This window comes from Nilaparvata lugens, chromosome 10 (genome assembly GCF_014356525.2).
Source record: "Nilaparvata lugens isolate BPH chromosome 10, ASM1435652v1, whole genome shotgun sequence".
Taxonomy (NCBI): Eukaryota; Metazoa; Arthropoda; class Insecta; order Hemiptera; family Delphacidae; genus Nilaparvata; species Nilaparvata lugens.
In genome coordinates this window covers 32,328,052-32,348,416 of record NC_052513.1, presented here as the reverse complement: position 1 = coordinate 32,348,416, position 20,365 = coordinate 32,328,052, and the positions used below count along the sequence as shown (strand labels likewise).

At 32.4% G+C, this 20,365-nt stretch overlaps 2 protein-coding genes across 3 annotated transcripts in view; one reads left to right on the top strand and one right to left on the bottom strand.

Moving 5' to 3' along the window:
- LOC111050290 (matrix metalloproteinase-2) overlaps window positions 1-20,365 on the bottom strand; it is a 192,666-nt gene that overhangs the window by 151,296 nt on the left and 21,005 nt on the right.
- LOC111049066 (loricrin) lies at window positions 789-5,982 on the top strand. 2 transcript variants are annotated; one of them, XM_039437240.1, is made up of 2 exons: window positions 789-1,033; window positions 3,880-5,982. In XM_039437240.1, the coding sequence occupies exons 1-2, from the start codon at window positions 946-948 to the stop codon at window positions 5,604-5,606; spliced, it is 1,815 nt and encodes a 604-aa protein (XP_039293174.1). In that variant the 5' UTR covers window positions 789-945; the 3' UTR covers window positions 5,607-5,982. The 2 variants fall into 2 exon arrangements, with proteins under 2 accessions (XP_039293174.1, XP_039293175.1); XM_039437241.1 differs by having other exon boundaries at window positions 808-1,033; window positions 3,883-5,982.

Sequence of the window (20,365 nt, the reverse complement as noted above, 5' to 3'; positions counted from 1 at the left end):
AAATGATACACAGTAAACAATAATGATAAATGTTAGAGTATGTCTTCATGGTAGAAAATAGGTAGTGAGTAACTCATCAATATTTCATAAATTATGTTAATATTTCACGTTATCAATAATTCATCAATATTTCACGTTATCAATAATTCATCAATATTTTATCGCAAACATTCTTGTATTCCAAGTATTCCAAGTATTCCACCAGTTCATGGACCTCAAGCGGAAGCTGAATCATGTACAACATTTTTTGTTTGTGGAAAAAGTTGCCTAAAAAATACCTTGATTAGCAAAATAGAATGTATTTGGGAGAGAGCATACACTGTGTATCACTTCATTTTAATTACAAAATAAATTCATCAAAATCTCTGTATCTGTATGTAATTTATTGAATCTAACCCTCAAATTAAAATATAGATTTTTCTTTAAAATTCATCAATGCTAATTGTACGGCAATGCAATGTAAATCAAAACGCGATTAAGCTCTACGAAATTAAAAGGATATGATTATAAGGAAATGCCGGTTGCACAACACAACAGCCGGTTGAATTTTAACCGTGATTAATTCCACGAGAACAAATCACAGAAGCGTCTTTCTAAAAACGCTTTCTCTGATTGGTTCTCGTGAAATAAATCACGGTTAGAATTTAACCGGCTGTTGTGCAACCGGGTCTATCAAATTTAATAAACGTATGTCGAAATGAACCATTAAATCTTGAACTCGCTCAATAAGAAGAAACAAATAACTTTAAACAAAAGTAGCAGCTGTTTATAACATAAAATAAATTACCAATACCTCTTGGAAATTCTATAATAACCCAGGTGTTGGCATGTGTTGATTGACAAAGTTTGTTATTTTAATCAAATCAATTTCGGAGTCCACCACGCTTGGGTGCAAAATTTTCAGTTTTATTTTCAACTTTCCAAGGCAAAAAGGCAAATAACATCATGCCTAATAACGTCAAATTGGAAGTGGTTGCGCTTGAGAACGACACAGATATTCGCATGTCTGTAGGCAAAAAATGCGATGGAAATGGTGAGCATAATACTTTTACTAGAATCTCATGTGAATTCTTCCTAGGTTGATGTTTATGTAGGTGGAAAAAGTCAATAAAATTGATATCAGATCTTTTGATTATAAGAAAAAATAAAACATGGCTCTAATACTGGATACCCAAATTACCTAGATCACAAAATATTTCATCAATAAACATTTTTTGCTTATGATGTTACCAAAAAATCTGGAAAAAATTGGGATGCTTTCTTGCCATTTCACATTTTAATTAATAATAGAACTACGTTTACACAGAAGTTATTAACAAAATGTTAATAACTTTCCTTAAGTTGCGTTTACACCAAAGTTATTAACAAATTGTTATTAACTTAATCCTTATAGATTCTATTAGATTGAACAGAACTTAACAAACACATGATGAACATAATTATGTGTTTGTCAAGTTCCGTTTAATCTAATAGAATCTATAAGAATTAAGTTATAAACATTTTGTTGATAACTTTGGTGTAAACGCAGCTTTATAGAATAGAATGGAATATGTTTTTATTTCACATAAAAACAAATAAAAGATTAATAGATTCTCAAAGACATTCTCAAAATAGATTCAAATTAAAGACAAATAATATAGATTCTATTAGATTGCACGGAACTTGACAAACACATATGTTCATCATGCGTTTTCAAGTTCTGTTCAATCTAATAGAATCTATAAGGATCAAGCTATTAGTATTCTGTTTATAACTTTGGTGTAAACCCAGCTTAAGTCTCAACATATTCGACAATTTTTTAAAACATCAGAAGAAGGAATGGAGTTTGAGATTACAATTTAATTGTTTCAAGCCGAAACATGTGAATAATGAAAACATAGGCTTATCTTTTAGGTAGAGGGGGGAGTGCACTTTCCAATCTTTCCCATATTCCACTGACTTTGTCCTTTCCATTGTTCACTGAACTATAAAGCGGGAAGGCATTTGTTGACAAATTGTTGCTCAATTCAATCAATCAATCCATTTATTTCACAAACAACCATAATACAGAATAAAAAAGAAAGATATAAAAGTGGACAACCCTAGACAATTTGATGCTCTCTGTTATTCATATAAGACTTGACCTTCCAATGCATCTGAGGGTATGATCATTTTGGATGTGTATATGTGCAAGTGCACGCATGTTCATGCATGACGAAGCGCACAGATGAGAAAAAATCTGGAAATAGCAATAGGAACACTCACACTGAACGTGTGCACTCGCTGGATGTATTCAGTGTGAACAGCTACATATGTTTCAATGGTTCTTTCCACATTTTGTTTCTCGGCTCATGCATGATCTGCCTTGCACATACAGTGCATAAACATAACTTATTTTTGGACAATTTCTATCCAAATTTAGGAAAGAACAGTTTCTGGCTTTAAGCCTGTTGTTCCTTCCCCAATCATTCATAGTTGAGAATGATATTGTATCTATCAATGTATAAATTAAATTAATACATGCATTCAATGTGATCATACACTTCTAAAATCATTCTAAATTCAAAATTTCTAGCTAATATAAATTCTTGGACAGAACTTTGAACTTTAAATTTCCTCAGTAAGAGCATAACCTTATTTTTTTCGGACATTTCATAATTTATCAAATTTGGGCTATAGTTTTGGGCTATGCCTGTTGTTCTATCCCGATCATATTCATATGATTTGTAATTATATCAACGAATGAATAAATAAATACTTCTGATTGAGTTGCAAATTGGGTTGAGACTTTCTAATCAAAAGAACAAGTTTATATAGAGATTGTCGGTCATTATAGTATAAATAATTTCAGTTCTTTTACAACTATAGTATAGTTTTACATAGTTGGATACAAAATACAGTCCCTATAATAACTTGTTTTCTACCAATAGAATTTTAGAAGGTATGAAATTGTATGAGAATTTCAACATTGTTGGCACATTAGGAAATTATTCAATTTATTACTGTGTCATCACTAATATCAATTTTATTCAGCTGAAGGTGAAAAATATGGCAAATGAATGTTAAGTACTAATGTGATGCTATAACACAAAAAATCTTAGACCGGTTGCTCAAAAGCCAGGTTAAATTTTAACCGTGATTAATTCCACAAGAACAATTGGAGAAGTCCTTTTTGATAAGACGGCTTCTCTCCGTGGGATTAATCACGATTGAAATTGAACCGGCTTTTGTGCAACCGGCACTTAGAGTTTCAACACCAAAGGTACCAAAAAGTTGTTATCAGCACAGCACGGGGGCCGAATTTTCAAAAACTTTGAGTAGCCTCAATAACTGATCTGGGGGAGGGGGCGCTATTTAACACCTTCCAAAATAGGAGGATCCAGAAACGTTTTGATATTTCGAGATTCTTGGGTATACTTCTAGGCATGATTACAACAACATCTATGCTTGAGATGCAGTTAGATCTATTCAGATGGTTCTCTAATATGTTTTTACAATGACAATTTTTGTTGATTAAAATATTCTTAATAGATATGATACAGTACGTCAATAAAAGGGTGACAATAATTTTTACAGTTTTAAAAATTCCATTTTCTATTTACAACAAGTTTTTGGTTGGGTTTCAGCCCACTCAGGCCTTATGAAGTCGGCGCCAGTGGTTATCAGGTTCAAGTTCAAATACTATCATGATTCATAATCACATTAAACTGATATTGAAATGTTTTAGAAGATATGATTTTAGATGGAATAAAATCACCCATGGAGCTTCAGGTCTTTCAATTAATGAACAGAAAATGATGATAATTCAGTTCGACAAGTACCATAAAAATTGATCATAGATAAATTCATTTTATCAATATTGTTACATTATTTGTAAAAACATGAATTTCTCTGTTACAGAAGTTTCCCCATACAATTATGGGGGTGAGAAACAAGGATACAATTACGAAGGCGGAAATTATGAAGGAGGTTGCTATGAAGGTGGAAATAAAGGAGTTTCATCCTACAATTATGCAGGAGGAAACCAAGGATACAACAATGATATTAACAATAATGACTGGGATGTGAATACAGGAGTCTCTGCTTATAATTACGAAGGTGGTAATAAAGGATACGATTGTGGAAATAAAGGAATATCAGCATACAACTATGAAGGTGGAAATAGTGGATATTATGGAGGAGACAAAGCATACAATTATGGAGGAGGAAATCAAGGAATTTCTGCCTATAATTATGAAGGTGGAAAACAAAATTATGAATGTGGAAAAGGAGCATCTGCTTACAATTATGAAGGTGGAAATAAAGGAATATCTGCTTATAATTATGAAGGAGGAAATCAAGGATATGATTGTGGAAATCAAGGAATATCTGCCTATAATTATGATGGTGGGAATAAAGGATATTACGGAGGAGACAAAGCATATAACTATGAGGGAGGAAATAAGGGAATATCTGCTTATAATTATGAAGCCGGAAATCAAGGTTATGATTGTGGAAATAAAGGAATATCTGCTTACAACTACGAAGGTGGAAATAAGGGATATTATGGAGGAGACAAAGCATACAATTATGAAGGAGGAAATCAAGGAATATCTGCCTATAATTATGAAGGTGGAAAACAAAATTATGAATGTGGAAAAGGAGCATCTGCTTACAACTATGAGGGTGGGAATAAAGGAATATCGGCCTATAATTATGGAGGAAACCAAGGTCATGATTGTGGAAATAAAGGAATATCTGCTTATAATTATGATGCTGGAAATAAGGGATATTATGGGGGAGACAAAGCATACAACTATGAGGGAGGAAATAAAGGAATATCTGCTTACAATTATGAAGGTGGGAAGCAAAATTATGAATGTGGAAAAGGAGCATCAGCTTACAATTATGAAGGTGGAAATAAAGGAATATCTGCTTATAATTATGAAGGTGGAAAGCAAAATTATGAATGTGGAAAAGGAGCATCAGCTTACAATTATGAAGGTGGAAATAAAGGAATATCTGCTTATAATTATGAAGGTGGAAAGCAAAATTATGAATGTGGAAAAGGAGCATCAGCTTACAATTATGAAGGTGGAAATAAAGGAATATCTGCTTATAATTATGGTGGTGGAAAACAAGATTATGAATGTGGAAAAGGAGCATCAGCTTACAATTATGAAGGTGGAAATAAAGGAATATCTGCTTATAATTATGAAGGTGGAAAACAAAATTATGAATGTGGAAAAGGAGCATCAGCTTACAACTATGAGGGAGGAAATAAAGGAATATCTGCTTATAATTATGGTGGTGGAAAACAAGATTATGAATGTGGAAAAGGAGCATCAGCTTACAACTATGAGGGAGGAAATAAAGGAATATCTGCTTATAATTATGGTGGTGGAAAACAAGATTATGAATGTGGAAAAGGAGCATCAGCCTATAACTATGAAGGTGGAAAACAAGATTATGAATGCGGAAAGGGAGCATCAGCCTATAACTATGAAGGTGGAAATAAGGGTTATAGTTCTGGAGGTGGTAATAAATGTGTTTCAGAAATGAAGAAGAATTCAAAGGGCTGTTCACCAAGCAAAACTCAAATATCAAAAAAGCAATGTAAGAAATGTGATACAAAACCTGCATGCTAGAATTTCACTCCAAGACAATCAACCTACAGAAACTAGAATTGAACTCCTCGAATCTACTTGACAAGATCATATACTGAAATAAGGCAACATCATTGGACTGACTTCATCCTGGACATTGAGGTATGATATTGTACTCCATCCTAATATCAATGAGTGCTTGATTATTGCTGGGAATTCTTAAAAATTCTTGATTTATTGAAAAAATTTGGTACAAAAAAATAGTATGCTCAACAACCAAAGACATGCTTTACTTGAAAAAAAATAATGGATTTTCTCTTCCTTTTGGCCTTGGAATAAACTTGATTTGGAAATACTACACTGTCTTTTCCATTCAGCTTCATTGATACTTTGAATATAATAAATTTTGTGAAACTATCATTTGTGTATATATTTTTCTAATAATGCTTATTGTATTCTTAATATTACTCTACTAATTAGTCATTACTTAATTCATTCATTTGATGAAAAATTACAAAATTGATAGATAAAAATAAGATACCTTCAGCATCTTCATTTCCAAAGAATTCTGTAATTTGAATTTTCTTCACAAGTTCTCAGAGAAAAATGATCCAAACTTGGTTCTATTATCACACTTCAAAATTGTATAATATTATTCCGTCAGGGACTCTCCACCTAAAATTTGAGATATTTGTAACATGGAATAATGGAACGTCTAATAATATTAACAATGATTCTTTCTTCCATGCATTTCATCCAGCCACAACATTCAATTGAGTTTATCCGGACTTCCTTTAATATAGAGGTTCATAGTGTGTCCTGGTTTATCTTCCTATATTATTCTATTTTTTATACAACATTATCTAATTAAGCTGCGTTTACACCAAAGTTATTAACAACATGTTTATTTTTCCGTCCTTATAGATTATATTAGATTGAACATAACTTATCATACACATGATGAACATATGTGTTTGTCAAGTTCCGTTCAATCTAATAGAATCTATAAGGACAGAAAAATAAACATTTTGTTAGTAATTTTAACTTAGTAGACGTAGCTTTAGTGTGACTGCCGAATAGAGACTAGAGGAATATAAACTACTGTGGATACACACAGATCTTTATGAATAACATCGGAGTTCTGAGTTCTAAAATATCTCTGCGTTAAGTCAGTGACTTTTTTAAAAACTGTGGTGTAGTTGCAATTTGAACATTTCTCATATTGACAATCATAATATGTCCTGCTGACTGCAATATTTTCATAACCTTCGTTTTCAAAGTGGGTAGCTGATATTATCTACTTTTCAAGTCGTTGACTCCTCCAACAAGTAGAATAATTGAATTTATCTCTTTTCTGTATAGGGCTACTTTTATAGAAATAGAACTTGAAAATGGCATCAATGTCCGAAACATGTTGTGATTAAATATTTCAAAAAGGGTACTAAGATTTTTATTTTTCTTTCTATTACTGTGAAATAATATTGCCTTATTTGTTGACCGAACGCAGTGAGTGATTTGTTGGTCTCGCATTTTCTTTTGTCTATATTGTATGTAACGCATTCACGGCCAAACGTGTTGATAGTATTCTATGAGATTTGGCAGGAATATTCCTTTTTTAAATGCGCGTCGATGTATACCTTTTTTGAAATTTTGCATTTTAAGGATAATATTATGAAAGGAATAGAATTTCTTCCATACTCCGAAATCACTATGAAAGGATTAATCAGACTATAAAGTTATTCATAATCAATCAGCTAACAAATTGATTAATCCATTGCATGCATTACACAGATGTCTGGAGAAGCCGGTGAACAGGGGACACCAGATACTGTTGATGAAAAAGCTGCGTGAGGTCTTCTGTTCACAGAGCTACTAGATATAGGAATAGAATTATTATTTTTCATTGACCGAGCGAAGTGAGGTATACGATTCAAGTCGACGGTTTTGCATTTCTCTATATGTTTATATGTTGCGCATTTACAGAAAAACGCGGCAATAGATTTTCATGTAATTTGACAGGTATGTTCCTTTTTGAATTTCGCATCGACGTATATATAAGTTTTTTTTTGAAATTTCGCATTTTAAGGATAGTACATAAGGAAAAAGAGTCTCCTTCTAACGCCAATATTAGAGTAAAAATCAGACTATAGAATTATTCATCATAAATCAGCTGTCGAGTGGATTATAAACATTTTAAGGATAGTACATAAGGAAAAGAGTCTCCTTCTAACGCCAATATTAGAGTAAAAATCAGACTATAGAATTATTCATCATAAATCAGCTGTCGAGTGGATTATAAATATTGCATGCCATGACGCATGCAATTCAATATCTCAATGTAACTTGATAAAATCAGCTGCTGTGTGGACTATTAATTGCATGCCTCATTGAATGCAATTTTTATACACGATTAAATGAACTATTGATTGCATGCAATTAATAACTAAAATAACATATTATTGTCTCTCGACCTTTCCCTGCTTTGAACTCGGGCTGACCTGTTGCCAGTATGTCTTGAAGGAGATAAGCTTTTGATGTTATATCTCGATATCAATCCTTTTGACCGATATCTCGCCGACAAGACATACATACAGGATTTACTCTGATGAACAGTATAAGAGGAGGCTGTTTTTTCAAACTGCGCGAGGTCTACTGCTCACAGAACTACTAGTTATAAAGTTAATAAATTCTTTAATAACTTATGAATTATCAATAGATCCTTCCTTAACTGCTGGAGGATCATGAAAACAAGTCTTGAACGCTTAGTATTGTGCATTTTGAAAGGGCAAGAGACTAGCATGACCCCCTCATTGTGGTCACACCCATTAGACGACGTTAATCTAGTTGAACTCAAATTAATCTTCATTTTCATCCAAGCGGGAGCCGACAGAACTGCCTTCCCTTCCAGACGGGAACCACAAAAATACGGCATGATTCATCCCAGATAAAAAAAAATGAATGGATAATAATGATGTTGTGGAGATTGTAAATTGTGGAGAGGAATACTCATTCGCTGCGTTTTTTATGTGATAGCAACTATAATAATGTAGACAGGAACGCTCCAGAGGATTGACAGCTGTTTTGCCAGTCTGTCTATGGTGAGATTCACTTTAATCTGTCAGCATTGTTTGAATGGATAGCATTGAGATGTTATTGGAGAGGATTGGTGACAGTTGAAAGTGAATCTAGAGTCCCCAGAGGGTGAAACTTCAAGAACACATCATCAACTTGTCTCTGAGTGGATTAGGTCAAAGTGCAGGGATCTACAGCTTCTGGCGCCAAATATATTACAAAGTACATAGTAACATTACAAAGTACATAGCACATGTACAAGTATATACATAGACGATGTTGTATACATAGTACTGACATTCTAAGCAAGAGCGTTTCAGTTTGCTAAATATCACCAGGCGCTGAAACTGTCAAGCTAGGTATAGTAAGTTTCACTTGAAACAGTCAGCATTGTTCGAACGGGAAGCATTGATTATTATTTGTAAGGGATACTGACAGTTAAGAATTGATCCCACTACAGAGCAGTTGGTTAATGTACTAATTGAACCCTATCAGAGTCTTCTTTGGAGATCCAAATCAGGCTGACAGAAGGGATTAAGTTTGTGATGAGGGATTAATCCCTTGGGAAACAGTGATAAACCGGTCAGATTCTATTGGATAACATTCAGCATGAGAAGTTGTGAATTCTAGTATGTACTAAGGAGTGAGTTAAGGATTTAGAAATGTGAAAACATGTTTAAGATTTTAGAAGGATTAAGAATGACAACAGGATTTAGAATGATATTCAACAGTTTCGTAAGTTGGATTTGGAAATGGTAGTTTTGTATTGAGTTCATCAAACTGTATGTTGCTTGTGAAAACAAAATGATATTGTTGTTGAGCTGGTGTTCGTTTCTCAAGAAAAATTATAAGCCTTGATAATCGGAAAAGGCTTCACCTTGATATGGCGAAATATTTAATAATTTTATACGTATATTCAGTGTATAAGGAACCCTTCACCTTAAATTGTATTTCAGATTTTTATGGAACAGACACTAGATTTACAACTCAGTCAATCCAAATTCCAAAATAACTTAGATTTTACAATTGAGCGTTTAGATGCGTGATGTGACCGAAAACATTACAATCAATTGCTACTCTTTTATTGGTCAGATAGTAATTGTCATTAGTTGAAGTCTCTTACTATCCTGCTCTCCTCCCATTGGCTATCGCCATGACTTCAACATTGCTTCTCTCCTATTGGTTAGCTAATGATTGATTGATTGATTGATTGATTGAGTACTTTATTTATGTAGATTACAATATATACTGGCTTATACACTTATATGCAATAGCTTACAATTTAGCAAAATTATAGATGAATTAACATAATATAATCTAAGAAATAATTATTATTGAACTGTATATGATATGGAAAAGCAATTTGTAATAATAATAACTATAGATAATTATATTGTTATGCATCTACATAAATTGGCGGTGCTTTGGACAATATCCATTCTTCGGAAAGAATATTAAAAATATCCTCCCCACTAGCTCTCTACCAAAAATCATTGGTTGAATTCTCTAGCAAGTCTCAACTCTAATTTATTGGCTATCGCCAAGATAGACAGATTCGCTACACACTCATTGGTTAGCTTGTAATTCATTGAAATCTCTATTACCAAAAAAAAACTCCTTCAAATTCGTTTTTTTTCTTTGTGCTATTACTCAACACTCTTTGGCCGTTTAAAAATTTGGGCCTACCGATTTCTAGCCGACAGGACTGATTCGATAAGAAAATAAAGTTTATACATTTAGGAACGAACAATTCAAACAATTTATAATTTCTATCTAAATACATACTCATGTATGAACTACCTCTTATGTAATAATGAGGTTGATAGATGACAACAATTATCAAATGATTTACAACCCATCTATCTTTATAAATGCCTATCTGTGATCATAAATCAGACCTAAAGCAGTTGGGCTCAAATCGTGGTTTTCTCCCCATCTATAATGAGTCATTAAATAAAATAATGCATTCTTATCATTGAGATTATTTAATCTACAAAATGAAGACATTAGTGTGTCTTTTGAATGCTCCAATAAAACCAATGTCACATCATGTATGATGTAAGAATAAGTGCATTTTTCAAGTAAGTCCAAGAGATGGAATTGAGACTATGCCACTAGCATTGATCATGTAGACATTGTTAATTGATCACAAATAAAATGTCAATTGATCACGAGACAATATCCAAATTACTCACATACAAAAATGTCATGATTCAACTTGATATCAAAAATTTATTATTCATGTTCAGCGTCTCAATGCTTATGTGACAAAAATTTAAAAATAACAATGCACAATAATACAAAATCGATATTACATATTACTGTCATGTTCAGCGTATCAATGTTAATGTGACAAAAATTTAAAAATAACAATGCACATTATTAATTTATTAATATCATATTGTCATAAAATTGAAATAAGTCTATAAATCAAGTATGAAGAGAATCACTTAGAACTGTCAGTATGAATAACATTAGTGCTTCCCACTATCAACCAATGATTACATTGGAAGTTGGGAATGAAACTCACAAAAGTAATGATGAAATCAATATGACATGTGTCTCAAGTTGAAGCCATCTCATAATGTCCCAATCAAAGTTATTTCCAAATAAAATCGTCTGATTCATTCGTTGCATCTCACAAATTGAACAATAATAGCCGAACAATGCCTACTAAGCATGAATGAAATTGTAGAAAGTAGTAAAATGACCTCATAAAGAGCACTAATCTTATTATGAAGGTGATGTGTGGCTATATTGGATGCTATATCTGTGTTCACGACGTATATAGAATGCCGGCAGGAAGCTCCATTGATAATAAATCAAACTAGCAATTGTCTTCTAATGACGGTTAAAGGCTATCAGATTGAGGTTAAAAAGGTCAATCAATGTCTCAAGCTGCAAAAGTCGCGTCATCGTTGTTGTGATGTCCAAATTTAAAAAATTCTCATCTCTTTAATGTAATAATACAAAAATTTCGTTGACGCTGTACGACTTTATTTAGATTACAGAGGAAATGTCACTCAAAGCATTCCGATGGAGAGATCGATAAATTCAGAGGATAAACTTGATAATCATATATGAAATATTTTCTATTTTACATATGACATATTTCTCATTGTTTTACTTTAATAGTGAATTATTTTAATCAAACAATAATTTTCTAGAGTCTTGACGTTAAACTGCTTGAAAGGAAATGTCATGATTTATCTAAAAGACAAATAGAACATAGACATAATAGAAAATTGAATAAAAATGGCACCCTTTTTGAATTATTTAATCACAACATGTTTCGGACATTCATGTCATTTTCAAGACTTGAATCAATGGCATCAATGTCCGAAACATGTTGTGATTAAATAATTCAAAAAAGGTACTGAGATTTTTATTTTTCTTTCTATTTCTATAAAAAGTAGCCCTATACAGAAAAGAGATAAAATTAAATAATTCCATTATTGGAAGGAGAGGAAGTTTATATGAGTATTTTATGTAAGTCAGTGATTCAGTAAACTGAGAGTATTTCGATCAAGAACCCACATTAATGGGGAATCAACCAACGATTTATCAACGTATTCTAGATCTTAATGGATCCTAAAGAGAGGGATTTTCTGTTCAAGTCACGAGAAAACTAGATAACATTATGGAACTACAGTATAAATTAGTAGTAAGTCAGTTAGTCAGTAAACTGAGAGTATTTCAATCAAAAGCCCACATTTATTGTGGAATCAACCAACTATTTATCAACTTATTCTAGATCTTATTGGATCCTAAAGAGAGGGATTTTCTGTTCAAGTCACGAGAAAAATAGATAAAATCGTGGAACAACAGTATTAATAAGTGAAGAACAGCATTCGAAATTCAGTGATTGATCCATAATTTATATTTAATCCATCTACTACACTCACTCATCAATCCAATAAATTTTTCAATAACTACAGATTGGGTTTATTGTCATCATCTAGTAGCTAGCAAGATTCGAGTAGTTTCATTGTTCAATACACTTTCAGAATAAAAGTTCAATAGATATACCTCAAAATTCAGCATCTTCAAACTTCCATTCGCTCTTAATAATATAACAGACTATATTATTAGAGTGAATACTTATTACTGTAATGTATCATATTTTCAACTATTTCTTTTATTGATATATTACCATGAATTACAAATACCAGTAAAAGAGTTGAGAAGGTGAAATTGTACCTCTGAGTCAGAAAGTTATCGAGAAGACAGGATGGATCTCGAGTTTTTGAGACAAGTATCATCTTGAGCCTGGATATATTCGTGGCTTAAAAGTGCATCAATGGGAAGTCCAGAGTCCAGACCAGCACTTCACACTCTGAGTCAGAGCAGAGCTCTTTCTTCCTATAAAAAGCCCATCTATGTCGGAATGCAACGTAATTTATCTCAATCACAAACAAAGTTCTGATTCTAGCATGGTGCATCAAGGAAACATTCACAGCTGTGAGTCAGAAAACGAAACTTCATTCCTGTATAATGTACGTAGAGTGATTTGAATGGATTGTTACTTCAATTAAAATAATGGCGGATTGTTACTTCAATTAAAATAATGGATTGACGCCACTTCAATTAACTGGAAAGCATTTAATTCCTGGATTCTGAATCGAAGGAAAAGTGTATATAAACATTATTCTATTCCAATGACACTATGATATGAATACATTGATTTGAATGGAATATCACCTCCAGTTAACAGGAAAATATTTTATTCTTGCATTTGGCGTCATCGGGAAATCTAGACAAGCATTCATTTATGAGTGAGCTACAAAACAATTTTTATCTCCTTCATAGTTTTATTCCAGTTCAGATACAGCTTTTCCTGGATGTTATAGATCATTTTTCTAGTTTTCTGATGAATAAACAAATTTGGTTCTCTATTTTTAATCATTTTCAAACATCCTTCCACATTTCTTCACTATTTCCTTCTGAATTGATTGAGTTATAGATTTTTCTCATTGACGTAGGCCTAGTAGTGATTCATTGTTTTTAAACACGCACATTATTTATTTATTCATTATCACAATAATAAAGTTCTATGATGTTCATTTAACATCCTATACACTCATGGCAAGAATATGCGCTAAGGGATATGCAATTATGTAAACAGTATTGATTAATTCATATCCGTCATTCAGGCTACCAAATTTGAAGCCTAGATCTATTTGTACAATAGATTCATTGTACCAATAAATTTATCGATTTATAAAACTCCCCTTAAAAACAGTTTAAATGAACAATTCAGATTCAATTCCGAAATAGGACTGAAGTGTTTGTAAACAGTGTTGATATTCCCAATGTAACGATAAATCTTGTTAGATTCAATTCAAGTCAACTTCTAATCAAAGATTTTACCTGAGAAGCATGTATAGAATTGATTTACCACACGAATTACTGTATGATGAACTCACTCGGTCTGATATAATTCAGGTTTTCCGAAGATATTCTTGAACAGAAAATTCTACCATAAAGCTTAATCAATTTGCATACTGGAATATGCTTGTGGATGTATCCTCCACTTGAATAAATTCCCAATTCTGTAGAATTTGGTCTGTCTAGCAATTTTTGGATAAACCAAAATCGTCGATGGCAACCCAAACTCAACAAACGTGACTAGTTACGTAGTCTGTAGTGTGACTCACTTTACACTGTCATTTATCCCTTATAAATAGCATCAGTACTTCCCATACAACCAATACTGACAGTTTGAAGAGTGAATCTTACTACAGTTCATTTGTAATTGAAATGAAAGGAACAAACCAGCTATTGACGACTACAATGACACGGAACAATAGAATGGAACAAAACACTTTCCTAAGAACAATAGAGTAGACCGTCACTTGAAAAAATATTGGGAGAAGACACAGATTGTGTGCAGTTGACAGTGAAACAGAATGATAAAACGAAAACAGAGCAGACAGATGAAACAGAAATAAAAGAAATGAGAAAACATGTTTTTTGGACGGGTGACAAAATTGCGCAATGCACCTGGGATGAGACGCCTATTCCAACATATCTAGATAAACTTGAAAAATATACAAGTTTGCTGTATCACTCTGAACTGTCAGCATTACTTAGCATTGGAAGAGTGTTGGATCTAATAAAGGAATACTGACAGTTTCACGTGAATCGCACCATAGTTTCACATCCTATAAATAGATTCGTGTAGCGAAGTGATGAGACGAAAACCTCCAAAAACTGGGTCAGTGTTCTAATAAGTACTGAAACTCCACCCATAGAAAAAGATGAGGAAAATAGAGGTAGAGAAAGAGAGGAAATGCAGAAAATGGTTTTGGAGAAAAGGAAGAAAAATGGAGACCGATACGTCTTTCCTATTGACAGGATTATGCTAATTTGATGGTAGGGAAAGGTAGAGGACGGAAATTGGCTGCAACTCACACTCCTACGGTTTTTAGCAGGCAAAGTTGTCCCAATAAATACAGCACAGATTGGAGTTGAATTTACTTGAAAGTGTACATAGATTGGATGTAGATTATGGGTGAATATGCAGGTGGTTTTTGTGAGTGGGATTTATTTAATGGGAGTTTTATTGTGATAAATTTAGTAACAAGGAATTCAAGATCAAGGTTACTGTTACATTTTCACATTATTTCAAACCCCAGTTTCTAAGCCACTTTGATCGGAAAATAGAGAGAGGAAACATTTGAGAAACCATTCAATTTTCATGTTCCATAAAACAGAAACAATCTTCCCAGAGCAACAAACTCAGACAATTTTCTTAACAATAATTTGCAATTGATACAGAGTAAAGTGATACAGAGTGAAGATACAGGAGCAGAAGATACAGAATGGCCCAAAATTACAATTGGTAATTTTTTAAATAATAGGTAATTCGGGATTTTTTTTATATTCATTGGTAATGTGTACTAAGTTTAAGTAGCTTCTTTTCAGACACTATATACATTTCTAGACTACGTTTTGTTTCCTTCAATTCAGATATATCTTCCCCGATAAAGTAAATGCTATATCAATTATTATAGAAAGTCACTAAAAACCTTTTTATATTTTTTCATATAAACAAAAAGTAGTTTCGAGCACTGTGCAAGTTGTGTTTATAATTATAAAGAGGGTACTATAGAGTACTTTTCTGTAATTGGACACTCAAGAGCCCATTGAAAATACTATATTAGAAAATGTTAAATCATCTGATACTGAAATGTATACTACAAAGTTTCACAAAATAGAAAATATAATCAAGTTTTGGATAAACTGTTACTTAGAGAATTAGTTGGATTAACTGTTAGAGAGTATTTGGATTGAGAATCAACAGTTGAAAGCTAAAACAGTAAAGAGAAAACCTATTTTGGTTGCGAACAGCCTCTGAAATATTAATCAGCTATTGTTTTGTAATGCAACACACAGCACGACAGTGAAGGAGAAACTATCGGAACGATGAAATTAACAGTATAGTTCCTACAGTATACTGAACAGTATTCACTGCACTGCATTTTACAGTACAAAACTCTAATGTTCTATACTCAGTACTGAAATATTTATATTGTCCTGGGAGAAACAGTAATTGATAGAGATTGAGAAATGGTGATGGGAGGAGAAAGTATGAAAATTGAAAGAATATTGTATATGAAAAATGTGAAGATATGAATAAAAATAAATAAATAAATGTTTATTTCCAAAAAAATAAAACTACTACATCAATTACAGATAATATAAAAGAATATTGTATAAATTGAAAGAATATTGTACATGAAAAATGTGAAGATATGAATAAAAATAAATAAATGTTCATTTCCCAAAAAAAAACTAAAACTACTACATCAATTACAGAAAATATTAGATAAATACAATTACTAGTACATGCAATAGTTAGTTACAAAAAAATGTATTCAATTGAAACTTCCATCTTCTTTCCAAAATGATGGATGAATATTATTGGGATAGAAAGATTACTGCCTTCTAGAAATATTTGGATATGGTCACTGAGTAGTTTCAATGCAGTTGGGACAAGCATTTAAAAGTTACATGAATTATGAACCTAGACAAAGACAGTCAGAAAGATTAGGTAAAATGAGATGATGTATACACTCCAAATTTATAGTGAAACCTTTAAAAATCTTTAGTTTTATCGTAAAAAGTCGACTAATAGTATTTTATTGTTAAAAAAAAAAACAATATAAAAAACTTGTAGTACCTTTCAAACTTTAAATATTTCAATCAAGTTTAATATATTTAATTTTTCAATAAAGGGTACTACAAGTTTTTATATTGTTTTTATTTTATTGTTTTAATAACTTGGCTCAATAATGACAGACATAATATTGTTGAAAAAGAGCTACAGAACAAGGATAGAGAGCCTGGATGAACAAAGAAGGATATAGAAACAGAAAGAGAAAAGTTGAAAAGAGTTGCAGCGGCAAAAACAAAAATAAGAGTCTTATATCCGGTCGTTTAAATATTCCCTTTCCGTAGCAGCGAAAGCCCATTGATGAGTTAAGTCAGATTAGGTCTGTGTATATATCTATAGTGAGATTACTCACTATAACTTTGAACTTTCAGCATTGGTAGAATTGGAAGCATTACTGTCATTTATGGAGGAATTCTGACAGTTCTACGTGAATCTTACTAGTTTAAGCTATCTATAGTCACAGATCAATCTATAGAAGTATAGAAGTTTTCTCTGGTATAGTGTAGCTGTATATAACTCACGTATATAGTAACAATTGCCATAAAAACTAGCTACAATGAATATAAACCCCAGTGAATTAACAAGTATACATTTCTGCTGAATAGCAACGGAACAGCTGACATTATAGTCCCTCCTGCTTTCAAGAGTGGGCCGCTGAAAAATTTGGCATTCAACCAGAGATCAGCATTCTCTGGAGGCAGCACAGAATGGAGGATTGTTTACTGATCGTTTGGGAACACGTTTTGTTTATTATTGGAGTGTGCACTGGAATGTGCAAGGGGCATGGCGCAAATAGCACAGAGAGTCGGTGGACTGTCCTCGAACGGGCGAGGAATGTACTGAAACTGCAGTCTAGGACAATGTTAATGTGATAACGATATAGTACAATACTGTAAATATTCTATTTGTCCTACAGGGCTACCACTTTATTGAGATGAAAATAACATCAAGGTACCTCTTTCATATTTTATTAAACATTTTTTATTATTGGAAATGATGAAACTATAGAAGTTGTCAAGAAAAATATCACGAATTTATTGAAGACAAGCAGGTAGCCCGTGCTCGGCAAGGGCCTAATTGAATACTTGACACACAGAAAACTTGAAGTACTGAGATCTTAGAGAATTTAAAATAGACCTGTAACCATCCTCAGTAAATTAAGAATTTATATGCAAAAATTCAAGTAAATCAGTTCAGTAGTTGAACGTGATGATGCGTCATTCATGAATTTCCTATTCCCTACGTTTATGAGCCAATTCTTTCCTTTATTATATTATAGAAGATAATGAGACACTAGAATGCTGAAATAGTTATTTGTGCAACTAGTGCGCAAAGTGACAGTTTGCTGTACCGAAAGAAACGTTTACGCCCGAGCCACAGGCGAGGGCGGAATGGTTTCTTGAGTGCAGCAGAGGAACTTTGCGCACGTATTTCACATTAAGTTTTTCCTACAGTTACCATTGAATATGAAAAGTGGGTAATTATGGGTAAAATTGTCTGAAATCCATCAAATGTTTTTCTGTGTAATTTTATTATTGATAAAAACCTTAATCCTAAAATCCTAAAGTCCTCGTTGTCCTTGGTTATAATATATAATGAATAATAATTAGCGCGTTGTGCTTGGTTGCACCTCTGCTCACTATAGCAGCCACAGCAGTCACTGTTACCAACTTCATTTTGATTTTGCTGCACTGTTGCTCCATATAACCTACTAAGTATTTTGCGTTGCCATGTTGCAAATCTGGAGTGCAGAAAAATTTTTCCCGCACTAGAGCGGAAAAGTGATTCTTTGCGTTCTGTAATCAGTGCAGCAATGGCCACTTTTCAACGTAACTGTAGGAAAAATGAATTTATTGAAGTTCACATAGAATATGAAACCATAGTGTTGAAACATGTGCTTCATTATGGATAAATATAATTACATCTCATCAACAAACGAAACTTTCATTCGAAAACGGCTCTAATGAGATAAAACATGTTATGAATTGATAACATCTAAAAATGGTAACTTGATGTTTCTCATTTCTTTACAATACTGTATTATAGTAATGTCCGTTCTCAAGTAATATTCTATTAAACAGTTGAAATTATGCAGTTAAGTACAATTAGAAAATTACAAGTGAGAAGGTAGAGAGGTGAAGATTTATTAAAGTAATTAACTAACGAATTTACTCTATATATGACATTAAAAGAATACAACTGTATGATAATGCAGTATGTATTATACATGTATGTATAATACAAGAGTGTGTGTGCTATCCACGCTAAAATAATATGTCCATAGCCTTCAAATCCGAGTTGGGAAGAAAATGCATAGTGGAATCTACACAGGCTTTTTTCCAGAACGCATTTTAGACTGCATTTCCAATTTTTCATTTTCCTGCATCCAATTTCCAGGACTGCTGTGTGCATTCACGCACATATATGAGCCCAGCAAGGTAATATACATAATAGTAGTAATAATATACATAGTAGTAGTTATGTGAATTTTTCTTTGAAATAAAGAAACTTTTGTCTGTCATAGTCTGGATAAATACTACTGAACAGAGCTTTTCGAACTTTGTATTTTTTCGGTAACAAGCTGTATGTTGATGACGTTTCAAACTACAGTTCTATTGTACTTAGCAGAGCTCGAGCTAAAAATAAACTCTCATTTTTTCGTTCTGTATTGTGTGAAGGTTCAACCTCACTACCTCTTCTCATCGCCTCCCCTCCCCAACTCATTTGCATCTGTTTAATTTATCTCACAGTTATCCACAACTTCTCACTCTCCTACTATACAGAGGGTATACTCGAATCTTCTTAATTTCTCTTAAATGTTTTTGAAAACGTACGTATTCATAGCTACTTTATTTTTTATTAGTAATATAACTGCATAGTACCCTTTTTGATAATTTTTTAATATAAATACCAAATTAAAAAACACAGATTAAATACAACTACTAGCTTTTTGAAAACTTGAAGATTATGTAAGCATAAAAAATAATTGTTTTTAATTTGTTATTTTATATTGTAAAGCTCCCAAAAAAGGGTAATATGATGTTATTTTACAAATTAATTCTCTTAAAATGTATTTTTGATTGAGGAAGATTGAGAATCGCAATAGACAGAACTTATCGAGTGCTGGTGGAGTTCAGGGAATGAAATAAATACAAAAGTTTATAATGGTCAGTATCCACATTAAAAGTTATGGGAATTGAATGATTTAACTTGATTAGTTCAACTTTTTCGGTTTTAGTTGTAGTTTATCAATGGTCAGTATCCACATTAAAATTTATGGGAATTGAATGATTCAACTTGATTAGTTCAACTTTTTTGGTTTTAGTTGTAGTTTATCAATGGTCAGTATCCACATTGAAAGTTATGGAAATTGAATGATTTAACTTGATTAGTTCAACTTTTTCGGTTTTAGTTGTAGTTTATCAATGGTCAGTATCCACATTAACATTTATGGGAATTGAATGATTTAACTTGATTAGTTCAACTTTTTCGGTTTTAGTTGTAGTTTATCAATGGTCAGTATCCACATTAAAAGTTATGGGAATTGAAT

What these genes read in the sequence shown, in the direction of transcription:
- LOC111049066 (XM_039437240.1), top strand. Translation starts at nt 946, where the DNA reads ATGCCTAATAACGTCAAATTGGAAGTGGTTGCGCTTGAGAACGACACA. An exon ending in CAAAAAATGCGATGGAAATG is followed by an intron (nt 1,034 to 3,879) that starts GTGAGCATAATA and finishes TCTCTGTTACAG; the next exon opens with AAGTTTCCCCATACAATTAT.